The sequence below is a fragment of the Aureococcus anophagefferens genome, assembly GCF_000186865.1.
Source record: "Aureococcus anophagefferens unplaced genomic scaffold AURANscaffold_13, whole genome shotgun sequence".
Classification (NCBI taxonomy): domain Eukaryota; class Pelagophyceae; order Pelagomonadales; family Pelagomonadaceae; genus Aureococcus; species Aureococcus anophagefferens.
In genome coordinates this window covers 168,247-180,256 of record NW_008705573.1, presented here as the reverse complement: position 1 = coordinate 180,256, position 12,010 = coordinate 168,247, and the positions used below count along the sequence as shown (strand labels likewise).

At 72.1% G+C, this 12,010-nt stretch overlaps 3 protein-coding genes across 3 annotated transcripts; 2 read left to right on the top strand and 1 right to left on the bottom strand.

Moving 5' to 3' along the window:
* Positions 1-940: 940 nt before the first annotated feature.
* Positions 941-1,285, top strand: AURANDRAFT_28482 (hypothetical protein; the record flags this gene model as incomplete). Its single annotated transcript, XM_009040132.1, has 1 exon — positions 941-1,285. A coding segment is annotated over one exon (345 nt), but the record flags the coding sequence as incomplete, so codon positions are not given.
* A 2,734-nt stretch (positions 1,286-4,019) lies between these two features.
* Positions 4,020-4,730, top strand: AURANDRAFT_28225 (hypothetical protein; the record flags this gene model as incomplete). Its single annotated transcript, XM_009040133.1, has 1 exon — positions 4,020-4,730. The coding sequence occupies one exon, from the start codon at positions 4,020-4,022 to the stop codon at positions 4,728-4,730; it is 711 nt and encodes a 236-aa protein (XP_009038381.1).
* A 3,945-nt stretch (positions 4,731-8,675) lies between these two features.
* On the bottom strand, positions 8,676-8,894 carry AURANDRAFT_17878 (hypothetical protein; the record flags this gene model as incomplete). Its single annotated transcript, XM_009039905.1, has 1 exon — positions 8,676-8,894. A coding segment is annotated over one exon (219 nt), but the record flags the coding sequence as incomplete, so codon positions are not given.
* Between the last annotated feature and the right edge of the window lie 3,116 nt (positions 8,895-12,010).

Genomic DNA, 12,010 nt, shown 5'->3' with positions numbered 1-12,010 from the left:
CCGCCGACGACTAAAGACGAGCTTCTACGACGCCGCTCGCGGCGGGGCGGGTGGGGTTTCGGTCGGCGCGGGTGCCGCCGGGGGCTCGCTCGGAAGGTCCGAAGCGCTGAGGGGCGCCCACTCGCCCTCGTCGCCGACGTCGTCGTCGACGGCGCAGCTCCGGAGCATGCCCTCGTCGGCGGCGCGGAGCCGCGCCTCGATGGTCGCGATGACGTCCTTGTCGCGCGGCGTGAGCCGCGGCGACGGCGTCGTCGATTCGGCCCAGGAGGCGTCGCGCGGCGCCGGCGCCGGCGGGCCTTCCTCGGCCGGCCTCGACCGGCCCTCGACGCGCGCGAGGAAGGCGCGGGCCGCGGCGGCCGAGCCGACCCGGACGCGCGGCTCGTCGGACTGCGGCGGCAGCGGCGGCGGCGCCACCGGCTGCCGCGGCGCCGCCGTCCAGGACCCCGTGAGGTCCGGTTCGAGATCCAAGGCGTCCATGTCGGCGTCGAGCTCGTCATCGTCGAGGTCCGGCGGCTCGGGCCGGTCCTCGGCGACGGGCGTCTCCTTGAGCCGGTGCTGGCTCCAGTCCAGCGCGACCCAGTCGGGCGGCGGCGGGCAGCCCGACTCGTCGTCCATCGTGCTCGGGCTGCCCTGCTCTTGCCGTGCTCCGTGCCGGCATCGGTATCCGGTTTCCGTAGCTTCGATTGTATTCCTCCCGTCGAGACAGTCGAGGCAGCCCTTTGTCGTCCGCGGCCGGTCGCGCGCGGTCGCACAGCCGACCATGGCGTACGGCGCCGTGGAGGCGCCGCGCGGCGCGGCGCACCGGCCGCTCCTGCGCATGCTGGGCTTCTTCGGCCTGAGCGTCGCCGGCGTGCTCAGCATGTTCCTCGTCGAGGGACGGCTCAAGGCGCCGGCGGCCGCGACGGCCGCCGTCGCCCTCGACGCCGAGGTCGACCTGACGATGGACGCGAGCGCGGAGAGCCGGCCGCCGAACATCGTGCTCATCACGCTCGACGACGTCGGCCTCAACGACCTCGGCTTCATGTCGACCGACCTGAAGGGCGTGACGCCGCGCATGGACGCGATGGCGTCGCAGGGCATCCGGCTCACGAACTACTACGGCCAGTCGCTCTGCACGCCGGCGCGCACGGCGCTCATGTCGGGCAAGTTCGGCCACCGGACGGGCGTCGAGGACGCGCTCGCGTTCGAGCTCGCGTTCAACTCGAACTTCTCCGTGCCGCTGCGGCACAAGCTGCTGCCCGCGCACCTCAAGGACGCGGGCTACGCGACCTACGGCGTCGGCAAGTGGAACGTGGGCTTCTGCAACGACGCCTACCTGCCGACGTCGCGCGGCTTCGACCGGTTTCTCGGGTACCACTCAAGCGGCGTCGACTACTACGCGTGGACCGTGCCCGCGCTCTGGATCGGCGCCTACAGCCAGGACATGGGCGGCGTCGCGGCCGTCGACATGCTCAACATGACGGCCGCAGGCGACGGCGCGTCGACGTACGAGGCCGCGACGCCGCCGGAGACGCGCGACGGCCTGCCCAACTACTACACGGATCTGCTCTTTCGGGACGAGGCGCTGCGCGCGCGCGCGGAGCACCGGCGGACGCAGCCGGACACGCCCATGTTCCTCTGGTACGCGCCCCACGGGCCCCACAGCGACAAGGCGTCGTGGCCGCCGAGGGAGCTCGTCGACGACGACACGTGGTCGCTGCTCGGCGACCTGAAAAAATCGCTGAGCCGCGAGCGGCTCGGCTTCGCCCTCGCGCTCTCGGCGACGGACGGCTCGATCGGCGCCATCGTCGACGCGCTGAGCGCCGACGGCCCGCTCTTCGTAGCCGTGTCGTCCGACAACGGCGCGGACCCCTGCGCGGCCCAGTTCTCCGGGTCCAACTACCCCTACATGGGCGGCAAGAAGACGTTCTACGAGGGCGGCGTCCACCTGCCGGCCTTCGTGTGGGCGAACGACGCGTCGGGCTTGATGGCGGCGCCCGGCGCGCGGACAAAGACGCTCCAGGGCGTCCGCGGGTCGTCGTTCGCCGGGCTCATGCACCACGTCGACTGGGTCGCGACGCTGTCGTCCGTCGCGGGCCGCGCGGACCACGACTTCATCGACGCGGACTACGACTCCGTCGACCAGTACGCCGCGCTCCTCACCGGCGAGCGCGCGGACCGCTACCGGCCCCTCTACCTGACGCTGCGGGCGAACCCGACGGTCGTCGTCGACGACGGCTACAAGGTGCTCTACCGCGCGCGCAAGTCCGCGGCGGTCGCGCCCGACGGCGTCGACGCGGACTCGTGCGACGCGTTCCACAACGTCGCGGAGATCGAGAAGCAGTACTTCAACCTGAAGCGGGACCCCTACGAGGAGAACAACACGTTCACGGACTCGCCGGCGCTCCACGAGGTCGTGTTGAAGACGGCCGCCGAGGTCTACGCGGACGAGGCGAACCACCCGAGCCCGCCGTTCTCCCCGCCGCTGATGGACTACGTCCACGGCGACATCGAGGTCGCCTTCGAGGCCTACGGCAACACGCTCGTCCCCTGGGGCTGCGAGGCCTACCACTAAAAATTCGCTGTTCCTTCTTATACGCGACGACGCGGCGCCCGCCGCGAAACAGCCGCTGTTCTTCTTGCGGCAGCCGCCGGCGTGCGAGGCGCGCTTCTGAAACACCCACCGTCCTTCACATGCTTTTTACTCCGGTACTACGCGACGACGCAGCAGCCGCCGGCGTGACTCTCGTCCATCTTGTCGTACTTGACGAGCTTGCCGCCGAGCGTCGCCTTCGCGAGCCACTTGTAGTAGGAGAGCTTGCGGCCGTGGGCCTCGACCTCCTTCTTCTCCGACGCGTAGTCGTCGGTGATGTCGACGCCGGGGATGCGGTCGAGGTGGCGGTTGTAGGCGCCGACGACGTCGTCGTCCTCCGTGCACATCATGAACGTCACGTAGACGTTGGCCTTCTTGCCCGCGACGAGGCGCGTCAGGCCCCCGAAGTCGACGTCGCTCGGCGAGCCGTCCGTCATGACGATGAGAATCAGGTCCGTCTCCGCGCCGTGGCCCTTGGGGTGCCACGAGCCGTCGAGGAGCGGAGCGAGCCGCGCGCCGAGCGGCGTCGTGCCCCGCGGCGACCGCCCGACGAAGAGCGACTCGACCTGATCCTTGGAGTGGACCTCGTGCCACGTCGGGTCGTTGAGGAACTGGACGTTGAAGCCGTCGGCGTGGTCCACGACGAGGAGCATGTGCGCGAGCTTGACGAGCGTCTCGCGGAGCTCGTCCCACCGCGTCATCGGGTTCTGGTAGTTGCCCGGGTTCGCCACGCAGCTCATGGACCCGGAGTCGTCGGCGACGACGACGATGTCCGCGCCGGCGACGCTCAGCAGGTCCTCGACGATGTCCTTTTCCAAATCGAGCTCGCGCTGCATGATCGCGACGCGCTCGGAGATGGACAGCTGCGGGTTGACGTAGACCTGGTCCGGCGCGACGATGCCCGTGACGATGCCGGTAGGATCGTAGCCCGCCGCGCCGCCCGGCGCCGGGGCGTAGGCCGGCGGCGGCGCGGAACTGACCACCGTCGCCTGGGCGATGGGCGGCTGGCCCTTGCCGTCCATTGTTGGTGCTTGGGGTTGGTGCTTGGGTGGTTATCGGCGGGGTGGTGTGCTGTGGCGGCGGTGCTTGGGTGGTTATCGGCGGGGTGGTGTGCTGTTGCGGCGGTGGTGGTTGCGTCTGGCGGTGTCGCGCGCGGGTCCGGCGCGGCGTCGACGGCGTAGATGGCTGAGTGGTGGGCGCCGGGAAAAGCTCTCCCGACCAAAAATCTACCAAAAGATCCGCTCTCCAGATGCGCACCGAAGCGCTCGACGTCGGCCGACGTCGTCGCCGCAGCTATCGCAGCCGCACCAATCCGCCGCCGCCGTCGCCGCTGCCACAGCCGCTCTCGAGCCGCCGCAGCCGCTGCACGCTGCCACAGGCGCACCAATCCGCAGCCATGGCCGAAACCTTATGGCTGGGCATCTTCAGCGAGACGTGCTGGGCCACGATGGTCGAGGGCTTGCACCAGCTCTTCGTCGAGCTCGACCCCGTGGGCTGCGTGAAAAAGGTCGACTACTACCTGCCCTGCGCCCTCGAGATCGTCTCCAAGGTCGCGTCCCACGGCATCATCGCCGGGTCGGCCATGCTCAAGCTGCCGCAGATCGCCGCGATCCTGGCGTCGCGGTCCGCGGCGGGCCTGTCGACGCTGTCCTTCGAGCTCGACGCGCTCGTCTTCGTCGCGTCCGTCGCCTACAGCTCCAAGCTCGGCTACGCCTTTAGCACCTACGGCGAGCAGGTCATCGTCCTCGCGCAGAACGTCGTGCTCGTGGCGCTCGCCTACGCGTTCTCCGCGGGCGTCGGCGCGCGGCGCGCGGCCGCGGGCGTCGCCGCGGGCGCCGCGGCCGTCGCCGCCTGCGCTGCCGTGCCCGACCGCCTGCTCTGGCTCCTGTCGTCGGGCTCCATCGCGGCGAACATGGGGTCGCGCGTGCCCCAGATCCTGGCGAACCGGCGCCAGGGCCACACGGGCCAGCTCTCGGGCGCGACGGTGAAGCTGAACGCGCTCGGCGCCTTCGTGCGCTTCCTCACGACGGCGCTCGAGACCGCCGACCCCGTGCTCCTCTTCGGCTTCGGCGCGTCGACGGCGCTCAACGTCGCGCTCCTCGTCCAGCTCCGCGCCTACCGCGCGAAGACCGCGGAGGTCGTCGGTAAGAAGGACTAGGTTTGCCAGTCACGGTGCGCTTGGAGGACATGCTAGCCCCGCCGCATACTCAAACAAGATGCTGTTAGCTAAGCCGCCTGCGCTCGCGGTCGAGCGCCGAGAAGGCCGCCGCGGCGACGACGAGCGCCGGGTCGAGGCGGCCGCGGGACGCGTCGTCCAACGCTCGCTCGTCGGCGACGCGGCGCTCGACGTAGTGCGACGCCGAGGATCCGTCGGACGCGTAGTCCGCGTAGAGGTCCGCGTCGCCCCAGAAGAAGAAGGGCCGCCAGAGCGCGAGCGGCGGCACGTAGGCGCGCGTCACGCGGCACTCCGTGCGGTAGCCGCGGCGCACGCGGCGCCACGTCGTCGTCTCGACGCCCGGCGTGCGCGCGGTGGCGCAGGCGAAGCCGCACTCCGTGGCCCAGGACTCGCCGTCGCGGTTCGCGACGGCGACCTCGCGGCCGCCGCGCCGCACCCGCAGCGCGGACGCGTCGCGCGTCGCCTCGGCGACGACGCGCCCGAAGAGCGCGACGACGACCGCGTCGTCGTCGCTGGCGTCCGCGGACCCGATGGTCGCGTCGCCGTGGCGGAGCCGGAGCACGGGGAGGCCGCCCGCGTCCGCGTTGCGCTCGTCCATCTCGAAGGCGCCGGGGAAGTCGTCGGCTCCCCTGACGCGCAGCGTCACGGGGTCGACGACGAGCTCCGGGCCCGTGACCGTGCGCGATAACGCGGCGGCGAGCTCCTCGTCGAGGCTCCTCACCTCGCGGAAGACGACCGCGTGCTCCGACGGCCGCGCGTCGTAGGCCGCCGAGTGCATGGCGGCGGTCGCGTCGACGGCCGGCGCCGGCGCGAGGAGCAGGTCCAGCGCGGCGCGCGCCTCGAGGAACTCCGTGGCGGCGTTGGGCGCGCGGTTGCGGTCGGGGTGGCACTGGAGCGCCTTCCGGCGGAAGGCGCCGCGGATCTCCTGCGCTGTGGCGTTGTCGGCGACGCCGAGGAGGCGTCGTGCGGCGACGCGGCAGGCCATTGTTTAGCGGCGCGACCTCGTCCTAGCGCCGCACCGCGTTTGACCTGCAGCGCTGGCTCACCATGCGAGCCAGCATGCCCCGACACGCAAGCCGACCGTGAATTCATGAACTGCTCATCTACTGCTCGCTGAACTCATTTTGCCACAGGTCGCAATGGCCGCGCATTTTGACGCCTCCGCAGCAGCTCTAAAACTCATAGCGGACGACGCGCGCGACGAAACAGCGCGCGCACAACTCGGCGCTCGCGTCGGCCTCTGGGAATCGCTCGCCAGCGCCCTGCGCAGCAGCGACGCCGACATACAAACCCAAGCCTGCCGCGCCGTCACCAACCTCGTGCACGACAGCGACGACAACCGGCGCCGCGCCGAAGCGATCCTCGACGCCGTCGTCGCCTGCGCGAGCCCGCTCGCGACGGTCGCGCTGCGCAACTTCGCGTCTGGCGACGACGCGCGGTACGTCCTCGCGGCGAAGCGCGCCGGCGCCGCGAGACGAGCGCTGGGCCCGCCCGTCGCGCGGGCGCTCCTCGACGCGCTCCTCGAGGCCAGCGACGGCGTCGATGACGACGCGCGCGCGGCCGTCGCCGCGCTCGCCGCCGCAGACGATGCCAATCTCCGACCGCTCGCGGCGGCCGCGTGCCGCTGGGCGCTCCGGGAGATAGCGGCGGGCCGCGGCGACGCCGTCGCGGACGCCGTCGACGACGGCGCCGTCGCCGCGCTCCGGCGCGCCTTCGTCGCCGCCGACGCCGGCGACGAGGATGAAGCGGGCGAAGACGAGACGGACGACTCCTCGGATTCGGACTCGTCCCCGGACTCGAGCCCGCGACGCCTCCTCGTGCCGTGCGCGAAGCTGCTCTGGGTCGCCTGCGCGGCGCGGGAGCCGGCCCTCGAGGCCGCGGCGCGCGACGCGCCGCTCGCGACGGCCATCGCGCGGCGCGCGGCGCGCGCGGCGGCGCCGGACCGCGCGCCCTACTACGGGTTCCTCGCGGCGCTGTCGGCGTCGCGCGACGGCGCCGCGGCGCTCGCCGGCGCGCTCGACGCCGTCGTCGCGGGCCTGCACACGGCCGAGGCGCCGCGCGCCGCCGCCGCCGTGCGGAACGTCGCGCTCGCGAAGCCCGACGCCGTCGCGCCGCACGTCGGCGCGCTCCTCGACGCCGTCGCTTCCGGCCCGGCGGACGCGGCCGTCGCGTGCGCCAGGGCAGGAAAAGGGTGATTCAACGTCGCTTCAACGTGAGTGTTCCGCGCGCGCGCGTTTCGGAAACAGCACCCACGCTTCGAGAGCGCTCCGAGAGATGATCGCTCGTCCAAAAATCAGCCGAAACGAGCGGAAAACGGCCGAGATCGGAGCCTTTGAAGTTGGGAATTTCGCACCCTTTTCCTGCCCAGGCCTGCGCGGCGGCCCTGCGGCTCGGCGGCGGCGTCGCCGCGGCGGCGGCCCTCGCGGCCGTCGTCTACGACGCCGACGCGGACAAGTTCGACGAGAAGCTCCACCCCTTTGTGCGCGTCGAGGCGTCGCGCTCGGCGTGCGCGGCGCTCGCGACCGGCGCCGGCGCCGACTTCGTCGCGGTCCGCGTCGCCGCCTTCTGCCTCTTCTCCGACGCGCTGGCCGGCGAGGCGCTCGCGGGCCTCGCGGCGGTCGCGGGGCCCCGGCTGAGGCGCGCGCTGGCGCTGCCCCTCGCGAACACGGAGGACGGACCGGCGCTTTCGCCGGCGTCCCGCCTCGAGGCCGTCGTCGCCGGCGGCGGCGAGCGCGCGGACGCGGCGCGGCGGATCCTAGCAGCGACGGACCCCTGGGCGAACGCCGACGTCGCCCGCCTCGCGGCCGGCGACCCGACGAACCCGTGCTGCGGTGTCTTGCTCGTCTGCTGGCCGCTGGGCTTGCCGCGGGCGTTCGACGGCGTCGACCCCGCCGCGTACGCCATGCCGGCGGCGCACCTGCACGTGACCGTGGCGACGCTCCGCAACTACACCGCGGCGGACCTGCCCGCGGGCTCGCCGGAACGCGCGTCGGCGACGGCGGCCTGGGTCGCGGTCCTGGACCGCGCGCGGGCGCACCCGGCGTGGCCGCGCGGGCCCTTCCGCCTCGGCTTCGACGCCCCGACGTTCCGCGGCAACTGCGCGACGCTGCGGGTGTCCGATGCGTCCGGCGCGATCGCGGCGATGCGCGAAGCGCTCGGCGCGGCCGTCGCCGACCGCGGCGGCCGCGCCGTCGTCGGCGGCGAGGCCCGCGACATCGGCCGGCCGCCCCGAGGAGCTCCGACGACGGACCCCGCGCCGCACATCCCCGACATCTGCCACTCGACGATCTTGCGCTGGTCCGCCGAGCCTCAGGACCGCGCCGCCGCGCGGGCCGCGTTCGCGCGCGCCGCCGCGAACTGGGAGGCGCCCGTCGCCGTCGACGTCGCCCGCGTCGCCGCCGTCTACGAGGAGGCGCCCTTCATGCACGGCGCGTCCGAGTTCTGGGCCTCCGACGGGTAGGAACATACAGAAAATTACCGGAGCCCGTACTTGTCGCGGATGCTCTGGCGGTCCGCGGCGCGACTGTCTCGCTGCTGCCGCGACGCGGTCCGCGCCTCGGCGTCGCGCGCGGCCTGCCGCTTTTTCCACCGCCGCTCGTCGACGCAGTCGCGGACGGACTTCGTGCTCGCCCGCTTCGCTGCGGCGCGCAGCGCCGCCGTGAGGTCCGGCCGCGGCGCGGGCGACGTCAGGTGCGCGGCCGCGGCGTCGTATTTGATCGCGAAGCCGTCGGGCTTGTCCTCCACCGCCGTGACGGACGCTAGCTCGATACCGAGCCGCGGCGCGGCCTCGACGGACGCCTGGTCGAGGAAGAGGAGCGTGTCGCCGGTGACTCGCAGGACCACGGCGCGCTTCGCGGAGAACAAGCCGCCTTTCAGCGTCAGGATCGCGCCCCGCTCGAGCACGGGCGCGTGCACGCGCGCAAAGTCGTTGTCGCGCGCCGCGGCGTCGTAGCAGGCGTCGCAGACGCGTTGGGGCGTCTCCAATCCACTCAGCAGCAACGGCTGGTAGCGGGAGGAACAGCCGATGCAGTACGTGTCGCCGCAGCGGCGGCAGTGGTGGCGCCGGTTCTTCACCGGGTGGAACGCGGAGGAGCACGCGAAGCAGCTCGCCGCGAGCTCGTCGGCCTCGTCGAGCCAGGACCCGCGGTGGGGGTCGTCGTCGCGCGCCGCGTCGCCGGCTTGGGCGGCGAGCGGGTTCGGCGTCTCCTCCTCGACGCGCTCGTACGCGGGCGCGCGCCGCAGGCAGGGGCAGAGCAGCGCCGCGAGGCCGCTCGGCTCGCCGGGGTCGGAGAGGCGCGCGTAGCGCGCGTCCGACTCGTCCTCCTCGTGGATGGGCATTTCTAGTGCGGACGCCATCGGATCCGCCGTCTGACTCTGAGGTGCGACGGCCTTCGTGGGACTCGTGCGTACGACGACCGCTCCCGCGCCAACCGCGCGCGCGCGTCGCTCTCGGCGTCAACCGCTGCGACGAAGACGGAGAGAGGGAGGGCGCCGGCTTGTGGCAATTGGTGATCTATCGGCCTCAACAAGATCTCAACATCCATTGGATTCACCATTGACGCAAACTTGCATCGCGATTGGAAGCCCACTGGGCAGCCTCGCCGCGACGTCCGCGACGCGCGCGACCACACCCATTTCGCAATGGTGCGCGTCATCGCGCGGCTCGTGGGGCCGCCGTCGCCCGCCGTGAGCTTCGGCGACAAGCATCTGGAGGTCGACTGCTGGGGGACCGGCGTCAAGAAGTTCAAGTTCGACGCCGTCTACGGCCCGGCCGTCAGCGACGCGGCCTTCTTCGCCGAGGCCTGCGCGCCGCTCCTCGCGGCCGGCGGCGCCTTTTTGTGCAGCGGGTCCACGGGCGGCACGCTGCGGGCCTTCGCCGAGGCCGCGGACGCGCGGCGCTGCGAGCTCGTCGACGTCCGCCGCGAGGAAGTGAGCGACGCCTTGACGGGCAAGGACGTGCCCTTCGACGGCCGCGCGAAGACCTTCGGCGCCCGGTCGACGGCGCCCGCGCGGGACGCGCGCGACAAGTGCGACCCGATCGACGACGCGCACCGCGTCCTGCTGCTGGAACGCCCCGCGCTCTGCGTCGCCGCGCTCTCCCACGCGGACGACACGCGGACGCAGCAGGGCCTGGCGGCTCTGTTAAACGTGCTCACCTCGACGGAGACCGACGACGAGCGGAAGCCGTACCAGGACTCGAAATTAACCCGGCTCTTCAAGGGCCGACTCTCCGACCCGTGCTTCTGCGTCTTCGTCCCGTCCGACCCGGAGGCGGCCGGCGCCGTCGCGCTGCTCAAATACGCGTCGCGCCTCGGCCGCGCGACGAAGGGCAACGACGTCGACCCCATGTTCGAGAGCCTGCGGAGCCGCGCGGTTCGAGAAGCGCACGAGGCCGAGGTGTCGCGGCTCGAGAAGGAGAAGCGGGAAACTTTGGAAGCCGGCGACGCGGCGCTCGCGCGCGCGCTGCGCGACGGCGAGCTCGCCGGCGCCAAGGCGACGGCCGCCGAGCGCGAGCGCTGCGACCGCGAGGTCGCCGCGAAGTTGAGGGCCGACGACGCGGACGCGGACCGCGCGCGGACGCAGCGCATGCTCGAGGCGGACCGCAAGCTCGCCGCGGACCTCGCCGCCGGCGACTACGACGCGAAGTAAGTTTTAGGTGATCGGCGGAGGACACGCGTCCCGCTTGTAGGCGTCGATGAACGAGTTGGCGAGGGGGATGAGGTGGCAGAGCATGAACGCGGTCCGCGCGTCGACGCGCGACGGCGGCGGCGCCGTCGCCGTCAAAGCGGCCATGAGCGCGCCGACGTCGAAGTCGAGGTGGGCGCGGTCGCAGCGGAAGAGGTCGTGGGGCGTCTTTCGCTTCGCCCAGAAGACGCCCGCGAGCTCGTAGCGCTGGCAGTAGTGGAGCGTTTTCGGCAGCGCGACGGCCTTCCGGTCGCGCGTCGCGGCGGGGAACTCCGTCGCCGTCGCGCCGCGGCACACGGCGCCCGGGTCGCCCTTCGCGAGGTCGTCGACCCAGGTCCAGGCCTCCGTCGGCGATTGCGTCTTCGGGTCGCTGACCATGTAGCTCGACACCAGACTCCAGGGAATCGTCGTGTTCGCCGCGGCCATGGTCAGCGCGTACATCTCTGCGAGGAGCTGGGGGTACTGCGCGTGGACGCGCGGCATCGCGTCGACCCATCGCGACGCGATCACGCGCCAGTCGTCGACGTGCGCCGCGTAGACGGGTCCGACGCCGTACTTGTCGTCGGCGTCCTTCGCGCTCGTCGTCACGCAGGGGCCACGCTCGCCGCAGACCTTCGCCTTGGAGAAGGAGACCCAGGAGGGCCGCGCCGCGGGCGTGCCGGCGCGCGCCCAGACGCCGCCGATGCCGAAGTGCTGCCCCGCGGGCCGCCCTTTGCGGACGCGGTCCGCGGGCCTGTCGAAGACGCTCAGGAGCTGGGCGACGCCGTTCCCGTCGACGAACTCGTACTGCTTCTTGGCGTTTCGCGGTCCGCGCGTCAGGCCCGCCGCGACGTCGACGGTGAGCGGCTTGAGCATGAGCATGTCCGGGTCGATCAAGATGACGTACGTTTCGCCGAACGTCGCGTGCGTGAGCCAGTGGTACAGGCCGCTCGGCTTGTTCGAATACTTGTAGCCGCCCTTGAGCGCGCCCGTCGGCGCGAAGTGCGCGCGGAAGTCGCCCGTGGCGTCGACGGCGCGCCACTCGCGCGATACGGCCATCTTGTTGCGCCTCGTCGCAGCCCGACGCGATGCGCGTGATCGGGCCGACGTGGCCCGCGGCGCGCGACGCGTACCAGAGCGCGATGCCCTGCCAATGCTGGTAGCCGCTGCAGTCCGTGCTGAAGACGACGTGCACGGCCCGGTCGTTGTCCGCGGCCGCCGGCTTCGCGGCGACTGCTGGTGGCTCTGGCGGCTTCGCGGCGAGTGGCGGCGGCGGCGGCTTCGCGGCGACTGCTGGTGGCTCTGGCGGCTTCGCGGCGAGTGGCGGCGGCGGCGGCTTCGCGGCGACTGCTGGTGGCTCTGGCGGCTTCGCGGCGAGTGCTGGCATCGTTCTGGAGCTGGCGCGGCAGCGGGCGCAGCGCCATAGTGGAACACTACCAAGGCGGCGCAGACCGCGTACAGCAGCACCGTGACAACGATCGATCGCAAGTTTAATCTTGCGCGCGGCTTCGTCCCACGCATGTGACCGCCTAGCGCGTTGTCAGGCACTCATCTTTGATCAAAATGTGTAACCCATGCTTTGCGCAAAAGGGTAACTT